The 14,409-nt window shown below is 43.0% G+C and overlaps 1 protein-coding gene across 1 annotated transcript in view; it reads left to right on the top strand.

Annotated features, from left to right (window-relative positions):
* The window catches only part of ADAM23 (ADAM metallopeptidase domain 23), a 176,564-nt gene that overhangs the window by 28,932 nt on the left and 133,223 nt on the right, over positions 1–14,409 (top strand). Inside the window, exon 2 of the mRNA XM_018570527.1 lies at positions 7,601–7,827. Coding sequence (XP_018426029.1) covers positions 7,601–7,827 — 227 coding nt within the window. The remainder of the gene's footprint in view (positions 1–7,600; positions 7,828–14,409) is intronic.

The following is a 14,409-nucleotide window of genomic DNA, read 5'->3' as shown; positions in this document are numbered from 1 at the left end:
ATGCATCGCACAAAATAGTGGAGGAGCCATTTTGCTGTGTTTGCCACGCAGATAGCTTGGTAATATTCCAGCGAGTGCTGGAGCAACTGGTGGATGGCGCCACAATGTACGATCTAGAAGATATGTTGTCCGCACACCATTCTGCTTCGGAATGTCCTTATTATTTGCATTCCTTTAGCATGACATGTGAATGCAAATGTGTATTCCTTTAGCATGCACGTCCTGCTAAAGGAATACAAATAAAAAAGATATTCCGATTAATGGAGCAGCGCGGCAAATGCATGTTCGTGGGATGTGTAGGTGTGAACCAGGCCTTATTCTTTACTCATAATTAGCTTGGGAGGGCCAATCAAAAAGTCGGGCCCTTTATCCCTTAGGCTTGCCACTGGGTGCACTGTAGTCAGGAAAAGTGATATTAAAGGATACTTTTTCCCCTCCCCCAATGATAGTGTAAGGTAGTGTTGCTTTAAATGATGTCTCTTAATCCGATCATCTTCTTTCCTGTAGTTTTCAGCTGTCCCTCCAGCGCTGGGTGCAGGTCTCCGATCCTGCGCTGACTCCTCTGATGTCCCACGGAGTCTGTGCGGGTGCATACTTCTCCATATACTTACCTTGTGTCTCCCCTCCTCTCCTGGCCGAACATCTGAACTGTGCATGCGCCCGCCCCAAGATCTTTTGCGGACGCCCAATAAATTTTCAGATGTTCGGACGGGAGCGCGCCGTGGAGACACAGGTAAGTAAAAGTTTTTTTTTTTTTTTTTAATCGTTCTGCATATATCTACTGCTTGCTAGCATATAGGCAAAAAAATGAGGGTTTGGTAACCCTTTAAGTCTGGGGCACTCCATCCCTCACACTGTGCCTGGATCATGTGTATCACAAAGCTCTACAGCAACAAAACAGTAATGTGCGGTGTGGATGACAGACCCATTTTAATGACAGTGACGGGTATGATTTAGTGGTGAAAATTATTAGTGCCCCCCCAGTTTTGACTGTGGCATCTTATGTGCCCCCCCCCCCTATATATTGTTCCTAGAGTCGCCACTGGTCATAGACCATTCGCCCCACAATCTGAGCAAGATTGAGCACCTCTAGTTGCAACCGTTTATTTACAAGTAGGAACACCTCATATATTTGGGACCTGTCACTAGATACCGGTGTTCCAAACTGGAGGTTTTATCCTCTATTCCTCTTTAAATTATAAGTGTAAAGTGAAGGATTTCCCATCACTTTATGTCTTGGTGAGCATTGCCACTAGGGCTAATAGAGGGGTGAATCTCCCCAAAGGGGACAAAGGAAGCAATAAAACCTGACAGAAGTTCTAAGCCTTCTACTCCATCCAAAATGAAAGGTTTGGCTTTAGATACAGTATAACCAGTTCTTATAAAAAGCTGTGCCAAAGACAAACCTTCTAATTGCCAAAAGATACCAGTAGCAGATTCCTGGCGCCAAAATCTGCTCTTTTAGGGAGAAATGAAGGGATGTGTGTAGTGTAATCATTACTTGGATTACTAACGTCCAAAGTATTGTATTCTGCCTGAGCTCCAGGGGGTTGCCTTTCATGTTTTTGGTGGGTAAAATGTCTATGTAACATAATAAGAGAAGTGTTTTGATTCATTTTGAAAGGAAATGATTCTCAAATACTTATTACAATGCAGGCCTACCTTAATATAAAGGTGTGCTAGAAAATGTGTACATACTCAATTTTGATGGCTTGTTTTTTGATCTGATTTGTTTTTTTAAATTGTAGAGAGAAGTAGATTGGATCTTTCAAAATTCAACTCAGGAAACGATAAATTATATCATTATGTCAACCGGATAAAAGTTATGACTTCTTAACATATCCGCCTATACAAGGACTAATTAAATGCTAATTTGTTTGAAAGTCTTAAATTCCTGTAGTTGCTGGTGGTAAACAGGAGAATGTAAGAATGATCACAATGAAATATCCATTGTCATTCTAACATGTGGCTTGGTTCTACTCCAAAATGTCAAATAATGCATTCAGTGTAGTAAATCGATTTAGCAAATGTAGCACAAAAATGTTCAAGAATGTATTTAGAGAGCATGTCTTTTTTGAGGTTGTGGATGTGCAAGTATTCTTCTATCAGTGGCATTGTTTTGCAAGTTGAATGATGATAGTTGGGTTACCAAGCTATATAGTCCAAAGTTCTAAACTATTAAAGTGTATGTACAGTATGTATGGCTAGAGCAGGGAAAGGTTAAAACCATTTTTTCTGCATTTTTTTTCTGCATCCAGCTGAAAAGATCTCCATTCACTTCCTGTCCTCACAACAGGAATGAAAGGAAATCTCTCCAAAGTCAGGGAAACTCAGCAATCACAACTATTGCCCACATTGGACAATATACCCACACTTCTTGCTTTGGTGACAACACAAAAATTTGGGATTATCTCTTACTCTTTGTCTTTGGTGACGGTGGCCATTAGGACTAACAGAGGGGACACAGACAGTAATGAAAACTTGACAAAAACTGCACCTATTCATATACTTTAATGAAGAATTATGGGGAGAGTGAAATATGCTCATCCCCATAATTAGAGCTGACGTGTGACACTGAAGCTGTCACACATCGCCTCTATTGATCGGGAGCTGAGCGATTACATACCACTGATCGTTCAGTTCCCAATCTTCTCCTTGCAGAAAACAGTGACTCTCAGTCACCGCAGGGATTCCACCCTCCTCCTTCCATTCCTCCAGCACTGACTGGAGGGACGGACTGGGGAGGGGGCGGGCACAGCTGGCTCTGCCTCTTGAGAGGCAGAGCAAGCAGTCAATCAGGCAGTGGAGTGGATCCTGACAGTATTGTCTGGATTTGTCCCGGTTACAACACGGCTCTGCACTGTCAGCATATGCTGAGTTTTGGGTCACAGGAGGACATTTACTAATGTGGCCCTAAAGAGAATTTCAGCTATAAAAAGGTGTGGCTTAATATGCCTGCAAATGTCCAAGGACCTATATCACACCTTACCGGACTTCCTATGTGGAAAAATGGGTGCTCGCAATGACTACGGATGGCGCCGTATCAGGTAAAACGTTGTATATACAGGTGAAACTCGAATAATTAGAATATCGTGCAAAAGTAATTGCAGTAAGTGCTGCAAAAGGGGCCCAAACCAAGTACTGAGTACATATGCATGCTTGTACTTTTCAGGAGGTCCGATATTGTTCTATGTACAATCCGTGTTTTATTGATTGCATGTAATAATCTACTTTTTTGAGGTTGTGGATTTGGGGTTCTTGGGGTTTTCATGAGCTGTAAGCCATAATCACCACAATTATGACAAATCACAGCTTGAATTATCTTGCTTTGCATGTAATGAGTCTCTCATATATTAGTTTCACCTTTTAAGTTGCATCAGTGAAATAAATGAACTTTGCACGATATTCTAATTATTCGAGTTTTCACCTGTAGATGTCATCGGCACTCCAAATATGACAGAATCTTCATTTTTATTTTTGAAGTCACTTCCAGTTTCCACTTTAAGTGACTTCAAAAATAAAAATGAAGATTCACTAAAACCTTGATGTATTCTGTCATATTTGGAGTGCTGACGACATCTATCTACAACATTATTATGCCTGCATTCCCAGAAAAGTAAAGGGACTTTGTTACTGGAAACAGGAGACTAGAACTAATGGTATAGCTATGACATTAAATCTAATACCATAAGGCTTTGTACCAGTAACAAATAATCATTTTTAAGACTTTTGTCTTAAGTCTGTAAGCTTCAGTAAAATGTAAAGCCCAACTGCATCCAGAAAGCTGACAAGCGTTAGAGCCACAGTCAGGTTTTTATTGCCATCGGTGGAGATTTCCCCTTACTTCCACACAGACCAAAACAAAATATGTTTGTGGAAATGCCTTAGAACCTCTGGTAGTGTTTTTGGAGGTTTTTTTGTGCTGTAGGCGCCCCCCCCTTTTTCATTTTAAATGGATAGGAAGTAAGATAAATCTCCCCAATGGGGTCCCATACAGAAATTCAAACCTAACTTTTTACTTCTCCTTTTTTTTTTTTTTTTTTTAATGAAGGGAAAAATGTAAGCTTGAGTTAGGCATTTCATTTTAGTGGTGTCTGTCTTTGTTCCTTAAAAGGCGTTTGCCAATCTAAGAAACCTGTATATTCCTGGACTCTAGAAGACTTCTAGGTCCAGCTGTCCACTGTGGTACATTTATCATTTTGAATTCTTTTTTAACACTTGTTAATAAAAAAATAAATATAATTTTTATTGCAAAGCCACAATGCAATTGTGGGTAATAATAAAGTCAAAGGTCTTCACAGACCCTTAGGACAGACCCTGAAGACGGTAGACCATGTTACTAAACCTCAGGACAGTTAGAGACTGATAAATATGATCTTATATTAAGCCAGGGGAAAGATCTTGTTACAGACCTCCAGGAACATTTACAGGCCCAGGGATAAGTCCTAACACTTATCTTGGGGACACTCAAATGGCTTAACCTAATATGTTGAAGACTAGACTGGACTAGTAGAATTATTGCAGTGTCTGTTACTTGTCAACACAAATCTTAAAATAGCAAATACAGCAACATAAACTTAGCAATAATGCAGAAACATTAACTACCCTCAAGCAGCTAAAGCATATCAAAGAAGATATAAAATCAAGAAAGTGACTACCTCTCATAAGTCTGTATAATGTATTTATAAACTCTGACTAATCGATGCACACAATATTAAAACATAAAAACCTCATAGTAAATTACACTGCTTCTACCATTCTGATGTGCTCAGTTAAATTTCTTAAAGGGTCAGTTCAGTCAAAAGTGATATTTCGGTTTTTGATAGATGCTGGAGAGAAAAACTACCAAACAATTACGTATTCATCAGAGACTTTTTTTGGTAAGATTTCTGTGCTTGAGCTCCTACGTCTGTACACCTGCTTTGGGCAATACAGGTCTTGCTCCACCTCTTGGATTTTTAAAAATGTATTTATATCCTACATAATGCAACAGAGGATGCTGGAACACACAATTCTGTGAGAAGAGGAAAGAATTAGGAATTATTAAAAGGGAGATCTCACATTTGCAGTGCTCTAGACATTTAAAAACACAGGCTCTGCACATAACCTACAGGCTTATTCACAAAAGGTGAAGAGTTTGGAGAACGCAGGAGAAGTGAACAATCTAGGACGGGGCGCCCACTATTTTTCATCTGGAGATCTACTTTTCAAATGACGAGCTCATTGAGATCTACCAACGAAAAAACACCTGCATTCAGGGGCGGGAGGGGGCGTGGGCTGCGCAGGCTCGGATCCCCGCTGGGGAGAGCAGCGGGGATCCAGAGAAGCGGCGGGAGGAGAGGACATGGCGATCTACCAGTGATCTCTACGCGATCGACTGGTAGATCGCGATCGACCTTATGGGCACCCCTGATCTAGGACAACATAGCTGAACTGGAAAGTGAGCTGAATTGGAGAATTTATCTAAATCAGCTATGTTGTCCTAGATTGTTCACTTCACCTGCCTTCTCCACACTCTTCACATTTTGTGAATAACCCTGTAAATTACCTTTTCCAATGTGCTGTTGATTCTATACTAATTTGGATACAGATATATGGTTATCAGAAGAAGCAGATAAGAAAAACACCACGCGCAACACCTAGCGTATTACACAGGGATAAAAGATAAAATAATAAAAAAAAAAAAAAAAGAGAGAGATGCATTCACAAACTTGTGAAGGAACATGTAATGAGAAAACCATGGAAGCAGGACCGGTCATCACCGCAAGCAGAGCATGCGAGTGGATCTCTCCTCAGCCTGGTGTCAGGGGCAACACAGGCAGATGTAAGGATCCTCCACTTGATTCTGGATGCAGTATAAAGGGACCCTGTTACTAATGCAAAACGATGAGCAAACAAAAATGACCAGAAACCCTAATTGTGCATAACTGATGAGGTACTTTATTAAGACAATAAACAAGACTGCACTCACAGCAGTATATAGTAGAGAGCTTTGATATGGGACTGAATGGGAGAAAACAACAGTACCTCATCAGTTGTGCACTATTAGGGTTTCTGGTTCTTTTGCTTGCTTGTCATTTTGCATAGGACCAGTGTCTGCTGCTGGTGTGAACAAGCCCTTAGGCCTGGTTCACAGTGAGCGCTTTTTGTGCCCTAAAAACGCTCTAAAAATATGCCCCCCAAATAATTCCATTCATTTCTATGGCCCTGTTCACATTGGGGCCTTTTGTCGCAATAAGCAAAACGCCTGTCGCTGGAAAAAGTACAGGAGCTTTTTTTTTTGTATATTACAGCTAGTTTTGGCCCCATAGACTCAAAAGGAATTGTTTGAAAATGCGCGGTTGCTGTGTTAACATCAGTGAGCTACAACCTGCTCACAAAAATGTGTGTTTTGATGTATGCGCTGTAACAAGGACACTCCACTGTAGACCGGAGGTGCAAGTAAAATGCAGTTTATTTGCTTTCAAAACATTAGATAACACGAAATCCAACATAAATAGCTTTCTGTAGCATATAACAGCATATAATCCTCGAGTTGTCCCATACACTCAAGGTGTCCCAGTCTTTTCATAAGTCTCTCTTGCAGCACTGCTGCTCCGGCCTCAATCTTTAGGGCCACTGTCTGGTTCCTCCAGACAACGGCAATAACATGCCAGCTCCCTGCTGCACTGGCCTCCACACTGACTCCAGGGTGGAGCTCTCCTGACTCACAGGTGGGGCCCTGAACACATCCCAGCACACTCTTCATGAGGGATGTACACAGGTGCACAATCAGGTGCTGGTCACTACCAAAGCATGGACCCAGGAATGAAGATTTCGTCCCACCCAGAGCTCTAAGAAATCTCCTGGCTCCAGGATCCCAACTATGATCCAGAAAACCTGGAAAGGACTGAAAAGGCAGTTCTCTCCTGGTACACGTACTTTCTTCCTGGAGCCACTCAGCCCCTCTGGCTGAGAACCCTGGGTGACTTTGAGGCCACCTAACACCGTGGTATTGCCTCACAATGCCAGAGCGCATAAAACACGCATAAAAATGTGCAGCAAAAACGTGCATCAAAAACGCGCAAAAACGCTGTCGCTCATGTGTAAACCCAGCCTAAGGGGGACATACCTATGTCATGTGTATATTCCAGACACCTTCTGGTGTTCATGGGTGTATGGAATGCTAAAGTGAAATTAGATCCCAGGTAATTATTCTATCAGTATTTTAAATACAAATTCAATTCTTTTTGAATGCAGAACTTAATAGGATTACAGTTTTTTTTCTAATATTTGCTAAGATACATAAAGGAGCTGCCTTTCTTTTAAAAATGCTAGTTGCCTGTCTGTCTTGCTGATCCTGTTTTCAATACCTGACTTGAAACAAGCATGCAGCAAGTGAACTAGGAATGAAAACGGAACATCTGACCTGAACACATTCTTCCAGGTCATTAAAAGTATTGGAACCTTTGAATCAGCATGACAGTCAAGCAAATAGCATTTTCAGAAAATATTTTATTTAATTGTATCAAATAAATTATATTTACTGATATATTGCTCTAATGCACTTAATGTTATTTACATCCACCTTCTGAATACTACCTTTATTTTTGTTTTTAAGCTCCGCACCACAATGATACGACTGCTACTGCTGGCACACTGGCAGAAGAAGAACAGGCATCTCAACGTAACAGCAGCAGTACAGAGAGCCCGAATCACAGCCAGAGCAATGAAGTGCACAGAGAGATCACACTGCCCTCAAGACTAGTTTATTACCTTAACAAGGAATCAGAAAGTCCATATCACATACTGGATACCAAGACAAGGGACCAGCAAAAGCATAACAAGGTATGGATAACATCTTCCATAAAATAAAACAGTTAAGTAAAGGTAACATAGAGTTGAAGCTATAAGATTCCATCTAGGATGACCATGTTGAAATAGTGCATGGCAAAGTCTGAAGAGCATAAGCTTAAAGTGACACTAAAGGAGTTAGATCTTAAAAATGCAATCAAGTGCCTTAACTATTAACAAAAATGTATCTTATTTGTGAATCACTGGGCTGTAGATTCTCAAATCATCTCTGAATTGGTGCTGACACTGTCTTTCCTTCTGGAGGGTGGCTACTTTTGTTCCCCATGGTCCCTGTGTGTGTTGGAATAAGATGGTAATGCACAGAGTATACGTGTGTGATAGCCAACTCTTAAGGTGCCCATACACTGCACGATTATCGTACGATAATCGCGCAGTGTGAACGGAGACGTGCGACCGTTTCTACTGTACGGTCGCACGTCTTCTGTCGAACCAGCATGTTCGAAAACCAGCCGGGAATCGTACGATTCTCGGCTGGTTAGAACGGTGCTCGGAAGATAAATGCTGAACGGGCCGGTGTGCGCACGCGCACACTGCCCGTTCAGCATTGCGGTCATCGGAAGCCCGCCCCTCAGGGGGGTGGGCTTGCGATGATCGAGAGTGCGATCTGCCTGTCCAAGATAGGCAGATCGTACGTTTTTTTAATCCCTTTACAACCATCGCAAGACAGAAGGCTTGCGATGGTTGTAAGGTACTTAAAAAAACGTACGATCTGCCTATCTTGGACAGGCAGATCGCACTCTCGATCATCGCAAGCCCACCCCCCTGAGGGGCGGGCTTCCGATGACCGCAATGCTGAACGGGCAGTGTGCGCGTGCGCACACCGGCCCGTTCAGCATTTATCTTCCGAGCACCGTTCTAACCAGCCGAGAATCGTACGATTCCCGGCTGGTTTTCGAACATGCTGGTTCGACAGAAGACGTGCGACCGTACAGTAGAAACGGTCGCACGTCTCCGTTCACACTGCGCGATTATCGTACGAAAAACCGATCGCAGACGATTATCGTACGATAATCGTCTGCGATCGGTTTTTCGTACGATAATCGCGCAGTGTGAACGGAGACGTGCGACCGTTTCTACTGTACGGTCGCACGTCTTCTGTCGAACCAGCATGTTCGAAAACCAGCCGGGAATCGTACGATTCTCGGCTGGTTAGAACGGTGCTCGGAAGATAAATGCTGAACGGGCCGGTGTGCGCACGCGCACACTGCCCGTTCAGCATTGCGGTCATCGGAAGCCCGCCCCTCAGGGGGGTGGGCTTGCGATGATCGAGAGTGCGATCTGCCTGTCCAAGATAGGCAGATCGTACGTTTTTTTAATCCCTTTACAACCATCGCAAGACAGAAGTCTTGCGATGGTTGTAAGGTGTGTGCCCAGCCTTAGCCAATGTTTGATAGACTTCAGAGTCTTTTCCATGGAATTGTCTTGGTGAGTTTTTACAAGGTAGGTCGCCAGGTCTTTCTTCATCCCCAGCCAATTTGTATACACAATCTAGAGCCAATTTAGACAGGAGCCAATGTCTTTGGAGTGTGGAAGAAACCAGAGTATGCTGAGGAAACCCCATGCAGACAGTGTCCTGGCTGAGATTCAAATCAAGGAACCCATTGTTCCTAGTCATAAGTGCTATCCACAATATATATACAGTATAAAGTTTAAAATAGAACTATGGGGTAAGTGTTTTTCCCCATAGTTCTCTTTAGGCTCTGTTCACACCTAGGCATATCGAATATGCGCGTTTGTCACGCGCTTCGTGACGCGCATTTTTACTGTGATTCGCGGTAAAAAAAACGTGCGACAAACGCGTGTTTCCGAGGGCTACTTGGCTGTAGCCCAATGGAAACGCGCAACAAAAATGCCGCAAAGAAGCTCATGTACCTTTTCAGACGTAGGCCGTTTTGTAGCGCGTTCAGACGGGCTGAAATACGGCAAGGTGTGAACCATACCCATAGAAAACAATGGGATTTTCATGTTTGAGCGTTTTGTAGAGCGTTCGTAGAGCGTTGAACGCACTACAAAACGTACAGGTGTGAACCAGGCCTTAGGGTCAAGGGAGGGCATATACTAGCATCTTCCTGTGACCCAAAGCTCAGTATATCGTGGGCTATTGCCCGCAATATACTGTAAGCGCCGCAGCTGGGACGGATCCCTACATTACTCTCGAGATCCACCCACCTGCGTGAGTGACAGCTGGCTTTGCCTATCTAGAGGCAGAGCCAGCTGTGCCCACCCCTCCCACGCTCGTTCCTCCACTCAGCGCTGTAGGATTGGAGAGGCGAGGGGGGAATCCCTGTGGGGGAGCGATGACTGACAGTCAGCGTTCACTGCGGGAGACGATCGGGAAGTGAGCAGATCGGTGCATACCCGTCCAGTCCAGAAGGAGAAGCAGCACAGCGATAAGCTCATCTTTCTTTAACTCTGCTTACTCTACCTATCAGCATGGTGCCTTTCAGCACATGAACTAATGGGCTCTTTGTACTGCTTCTTTCTCTCACACTTCAGCTTTGCTGTACATGCAATAGAAAGAAGCTCATACCAGGTCAAGTTTAAGTACTTACACTGCTTGCATTAAAAAAAATAAATGTCTTTTATATGTACCTAGAGTTCTGCTTTAAATCATATGTAAACCAAATCACAACAAACTCATCAGGTTTAATGTATTAATAAAACTTCAAAAGTAATTGTAATGTTTTTACATCTACAGCTTTCACTAAAATAATACTTGGTTGATAAGCAGGGGTGTCCCTAGTTTTTTGTCACTTGAGGCGGCCGGGGTGGCTTGCAGTGCCTTGCTGAGCTCCTGGCAACCAGTCGCTGTTTGCCAGGAGCTCGGCAGGATGCTGTGGCCCTGGGGTGAGTGGGGGTATCGTTATCAGTAAATGATCGTTCTGTGGGGGTGGGGGTTGGAGGCCATGCTGTCAGCGGCTCTGTCTGGTGCCGGTTGGACGCAGGTGGTGTCCAGCTCAATGACGTCACTCTTTGCCTAGAACTCAGTGGGATGTCAGCTACAGAGTCCCACTCACATCCCGGCAACTGGTGACATCAGTAAGCTGGGCAGGAAACCAGAAAGAGTGTTGCAGGTTGCTAAGAACGCTTAACAACCTGGAATGCTGTGGCCGCCACATAGCAACCTCCCCACACCTGACGCCCCATTGAGATGCCGCTTGAGACAACCACCTTGAGCTGCCTCATTATAGGGATGGCCCTGTTGATAAGTGTCCTTGTTGAGGTCCTTTCTGTTATTGGTGACAAAGCTTTGTCCCTAGCTCCCAATTGCTATCCCATGGCTATACTGATGCTCACTGAGCATGCACAGTCCACTACTGTCACCACTAGCAAGCCCCCCTCTGTTCCCGATGAAGCATCATTGAAAGCATCAAACATAAAATGGACCATGGCAAGGCTATTTATATGGTTCATATGATATGTAGTGTAAATTTTAGTGTACCCCATAAGTGGCAAGCAGAGGTGTTTTTGCAAAACCTAAAAATTGTATTTCTTGATGGTTGTCATATATAATAATTTTTTTAATGTCTTAGATCACACGTTGTCTTTTTTATGTATTGAATACAATACATTTTTTTGAATTGTAATTATGTAATATCAACGACATGCTGGCACCCAAAAAGTCCCTTTTCAAAATGAAGTGTTGGTATGATTTTATGGGGGGTGTGGTGCCTTGATTACCCATCAGTGCAATTGTATATAAGACGTAGTGGGGATCAGTAGGTTGGTCAGATCCATAGGAAGACTCCTCGGGATAGCAGGGCTTTGATAACATCTTTTCTAGTCATGTACAGGAGGAGCAGGTCAAAGCCGATTCAGCAGATTGCTTCAAAAAAGATTTGCAAGTGCTTCTAAATGCACAAAATATAAACACCTACTAAGATTTATAAGGAACAATGGTATTATGGAAGGGAAAGAGTCATTCAAAATGTGTGGACTGCATACCTGTCAGTAATGCAGGCTGCAAACTATCTATCATTGGTGTGCCCAAGTCTTCATGCTGATTCATCAAATTCATACAAATTGTGGAAATTATTTGCACTGTAAGAAGTCATGTGCTTTTAAACATGTGCTTCACATTGACAAAATCAATTGTAAAAGCTCTGTAAAACATCCTCAAAATGAGCAATCAGCATTTTTCCCGAGGCCATTAGGAGGCTTATAAAAATAGCTTAATCGCTGTCAGCACCTGCTACACCTACAGCTGCTGTAGAACCTCTTGTGAGGGTTTGGGTGCAAGGTTCGGTAAGTATAACTTTGTTATTTTACACCCTAGACAAAATGAGCTCTTAACCCTTGCAGTGCAGGGGTAGCCTCACAGCAAGGGTGAAGAATTTTTTTTCCTGGCGTTCTCCTTTTAAATATATGCATACTAAATAATGTCTAAAGTCTAACTCCAGGCTGAAAGTAATACCCTTGCAATGGCCTCCCTGGCACTGCAAGGGTTAAATGCTAATTTTTTTTTGCCTGGGGGAATAAAGAGTAATACCATATTCCTTGCCCTGACAAGTTCCCTCCATCTGTGCATCTGGCACCGCAAAGCCTCCTCTCTAAGGTACTCTTAGCCATGGTCGCACCCCTACATCCTCCATGTACAGTACAATGCAGGGCTATTAGTTCCCTAACCTTGTGACTTTTACAAAGTTACAATGTTTCACTCTGATCACTGGGGAAGGGGAGACCGAGAAAATGCTCCCTCCTATCTAGGCAAAGTCATTTGATTGCAGTGTAGGGACCGTTTTTTATAAAATATAGTTTTTAAAATTATACTGTTTATGTATTATGTGACATGTCAAGAATTAAGTCAAGAACTTGTAAGGTTACTGAAAGGTCCACTCTAAACTATAGGGGTCTATTGATAAAAAAATGAGCATAACTTATTTGTCCATGTACATTCATTCTGTGTGAGTTAACCAGCTGTTGTGAGAATGTGGCAACAACAAAAGTTCTTAGTTTAATTTCACTTCTAGTTTAATGTCCTTTAATGGGTTAATTAATCAAGAACAGAATAAGTTAGGAAAATACCTCATTATGGCTACTAGATGGAGCTGGGGATCATAGGGAATAAATCCATGCTAGTAACAAGATACAGTGTTACAAGTCAAGAGAACACTGGAGGGAGTGAGCACAGCAATACTGCTATACCGGTAGTAGCAGTGGTTACATTTATATACTCATCCCTTCCAGCAGTCACTAGAATTGTAACATTGTATCTTGTTACTGCCATATATTTATTTCCTATGATCCTGAGCTCCATCAAGGGGCCATAATGGTCTTTATGAATACACCTATTTGTATTCGACCAGAAGAAAAATTACACTAGTTTTTTTGCCTCTTTCTCACAACGGTTAGAAAGAGGTTTCACTGGATGAATAAGCTATGCACATTTTATACATAGCCCTCTATGTGTGTAACCTGGGAATAAGCTATGCATCCCTGGACACAAAAGCCATTTTTTTAGCAAAAGTTAGCTTGACATAGCCTAAAATAGTAAACATAATATACTCATTGGCAGTATGTCATACATAACTGACTAAACGCAATAAATATTTGTCCCTTTTTCTTGTTTAATCCTAGACATGGTAAACAGATAAAATATATACAAACACCATGCATTCCAGGAAATTACGTTTAAGTAGGCATGCACCGATATTGGTATTGGTGCCGATACCAAGTGTTTGGGCGAATACTTGTACTCGCCCAGATGCTCAGATACTCACCTCGATACCGGAACTTCAGGTCAGAACGAGATTCCCTCTGACCAGCAGTGCCATGAGGGAGCAAGGAGCTGGCTTCGCGGCTAATCAGGAAGCCAAGTGGTGGGTCATGACCCGCCTCCCAGCTTCCTGATGGGCTAGGAAGCCAGCTGCACTTGTTTCTAGGCAGCCTGGCTTCCTGACTAATCAGGAAGCAGGACAGCACGTCATGACCCACCTCTGGGCTTCCTGATTGTCTAGGAAGCCGGCTTCACTTGTTGCTAGGCAACCTGGCTTCCTGACCAATCAGGAAGCTGGGTGGCTGATCATCATGTGCCGCCTGGCTTCCTGATTGGTCAGGAAGCCAGGCTGCCTCGCAGTGCCGCGAGGGAACGTGAGCCGGTGTTCTTTTGATAGAACACCGGATTCCCAGGCAGGCCGGGTGCCTTCCTGATTAGCCAGGCCCACGGTACCTCGAGATGCCGGTATCGGTATTCAGTATTGGTGAGTACCTAAAAAAATATCGATACTCGATACCAAAAACACGGTATCGGTCTACTCATACTTTTTAAGGCTGCAAAGTTGTTTTCAAGCTGTTGTAAAAACACATTGCAACTCTTACGTTTTTGGAATGGAGACTTTTGCACTCTCTGATTCCCTCTATTTAGAATGGATTAGTGCCTGTGAGGTTTCTGTGAGTGAATCCCCTGCCAAGGAGAGGTCATCATTCAGAGAAGTGACATTGTATGCCATTAATTTCATTCATGCCAGACATGTTTCTTCACGATTCAGAACAGGACAATGCAGTTCACGTGACAAATCAATATGTGTTTAGGCTCTTTGCTGAATCTCTAGCACA

Source organism: Nanorana parkeri, unplaced genomic scaffold (genome assembly GCF_000935625.1).
Source record: "Nanorana parkeri isolate BGI_ZX_2015 unplaced genomic scaffold, ASM93562v1 scaffold1548, whole genome shotgun sequence".
NCBI lineage: Eukaryota > Metazoa > Chordata > Amphibia > Anura > Dicroglossidae > Nanorana > Nanorana parkeri.
This window is presented reverse-complemented; position numbering and strand designations above follow the sequence as displayed.